Raw genomic sequence first — 2,020 nt, 5'->3', positions numbered from 1 at the left:
AATCACGCAGAGGGGCTTCATCACTTCTTTAGGATGATGGAGCACAGGGACAGGTTGCCCAGAGAGGTTGTGGAGTATCCTTCTATGGAGATATACAAGACTCATGTGGATGCCTACCTGTGTGACCTATTGTGGGGTACCTGCAGGGGGTTGGATTTCATGATCTTATTAAGTCCCTTCCAACCTCTGCAATTCTGTGATTCTGTAATTCTGTGAAGGCTGAGACCCATCTGTAAATAAATCTGTCAAAGGAGATCAAAGATAACAAGGAAGTCTATGGAAAAACAAAAGTCTAGTGATAATGTGGGTCCAGTACAGAATGAAGTAGGTGCCCTGCTAACAGGAGACGCTCAGAAAGCAGAAATGATGAATAAAATAGAAATTTAGAGTTATTTTGATTTCACAAAGACTTACTAGACCTCTTGCTGCTCCTCAGTTGTGTTCAGGACAAGGAATGTCAGGATATAACAATCATCTCATTCGGTAGTCACCTACAATTTATATTTATTTCTGTAATAACATTCTGCTGGAAGAAGGGAACCAGTCTCAACCTGCCCTTAAAAATCCCTTTCTCTTGGATAAAAAAGACAAAGAGGTGGAAATAACCTCAAATGCACATTTATATTTTTCTGTCCAGATACAGTCAATACAATCAAAGCCACTTTGACACTGAGACAACTCATTTACGAGCAACAGTCATGAGTGTCCATGAGTACACTGAGATGAGATGCATCTTGGTGACATATAGACACCTACATGTCCTGTTCCAAATGTTTGTTCTGTGAGCTGAGTCACACCATGGGGCAGGATTGTATCCTCAGCACGCATCTACTGCTGATTTTCTGGCATTGTGAGTGCAGTGGCACTACAGCAGAGACACATTAATACAAAATCCATGTAAATCTATTCTCTTCCTTTCCTTGCCTTGCTCTGTATCTCAGGGCAGAGATCTCCACATCTCATCTCTACATACAGAGAAGTTGTTTTTGTGGATTTGCTCACCTCTCCTCTATGATGCTACACTGAGCTTCTTGTTTAAGATCTGAGTGCCTCCAGTTCTCTCCACACTGAAGATGTGCCAAGGGGAGAGACTGACTTCACTCGTGTTGCACTGAACATATAGTTGGACTCACCAGTGAGAGCATCTCCAGTGAGATTTCCCTTGGACAGAGCAGGGAACTGGAACCAGAAAAATACGTGCCACACTAGTAGAGAGGAAGGTTTGTGCTCTTCTACTTGTTATAGCGTACTGTCAACCTGAAGCTTTAAAAGGAAAATAATACCTCAAATTGGATTGAGGAAAATAAATGCTGTTACACATGCAATAAACTTCAGATCAGCAAATACTCTCCTCATAATAACACTAAAATTCACTAAAACATATTTAATATGTAAAGACAACAAACATTTAAAACTGAATATGAACGTGTATGGTTTCTTCTATAAACTTATTGGTAAATCATCCATTTCAGTTCAAAATGGGATCTCACTAGACAACCTAAGCCTCAGTGAAGCCAGATGTTAGTGGCTATGATTCTGCGTAGAGCACCCTTTACCTCCTTGTTCCTCCAGCTGTAGATGAAGGGGTTCAGCATAGGGATCACCACAGTGTAGAACAAAGATGCAATTTTGTCCTTGTCCAGAAAGAAGCTCTTGATAGGTCGCAAGTACATGAAGATGAAGGTTCCATGGAACAAAGAGACAGCCATCAGGTGAGAGGTGCAGGTGGAAAAAGCTTTGTATTTGCTCTCCTTGGAGCGAATCCTCAGCACAGTCAGAATAATGAAAATATATGAGATAAGGGTGGAAATTATATTGATCACCATAAACAAGCTGCCAAAAATGAAAACCAGCAGCTCATTGAGAGCGGTACTGGAAGAAGAAATCAGGAAGAGTGGGCTGATATCACAGAAGAAATGGTTTAGCACATTTGAAGAGCAAAAGGATAGTTTTAGCAAGCCACTGGTGTGCATCAGAGAGTTGAGGAAGGCCAAGAAGTACAAACCTTTCACCAGCCTCC

General features: G+C 41.3%; 1 protein-coding gene across 1 annotated transcript in view; it reads right to left on the bottom strand.

Moving 5' to 3' along the window:
• Window positions 1-1,505: 1,505 nt before the first annotated feature.
• The window catches only part of LOC104910968 (olfactory receptor-like protein COR4), a 9,179-nt gene continuing 8,664 nt past the window's right edge, over window positions 1,506-2,020 (bottom strand). The window contains 1 exon segment of the mRNA XM_019616052.1: window positions 1,506-2,020. Within this exon segment, the coding sequence (XP_019471597.1) occupies window positions 1,506-2,020 (515 nt within the window).

This window comes from Meleagris gallopavo, chromosome 5 (assembly GCF_000146605.3).
Source record: "Meleagris gallopavo isolate NT-WF06-2002-E0010 breed Aviagen turkey brand Nicholas breeding stock chromosome 5, Turkey_5.1, whole genome shotgun sequence".
Lineage (NCBI taxonomy): Eukaryota > Metazoa > Chordata > Aves > Galliformes > Phasianidae > Meleagris > Meleagris gallopavo.
This window is presented reverse-complemented; position numbering and strand designations above follow the sequence as displayed.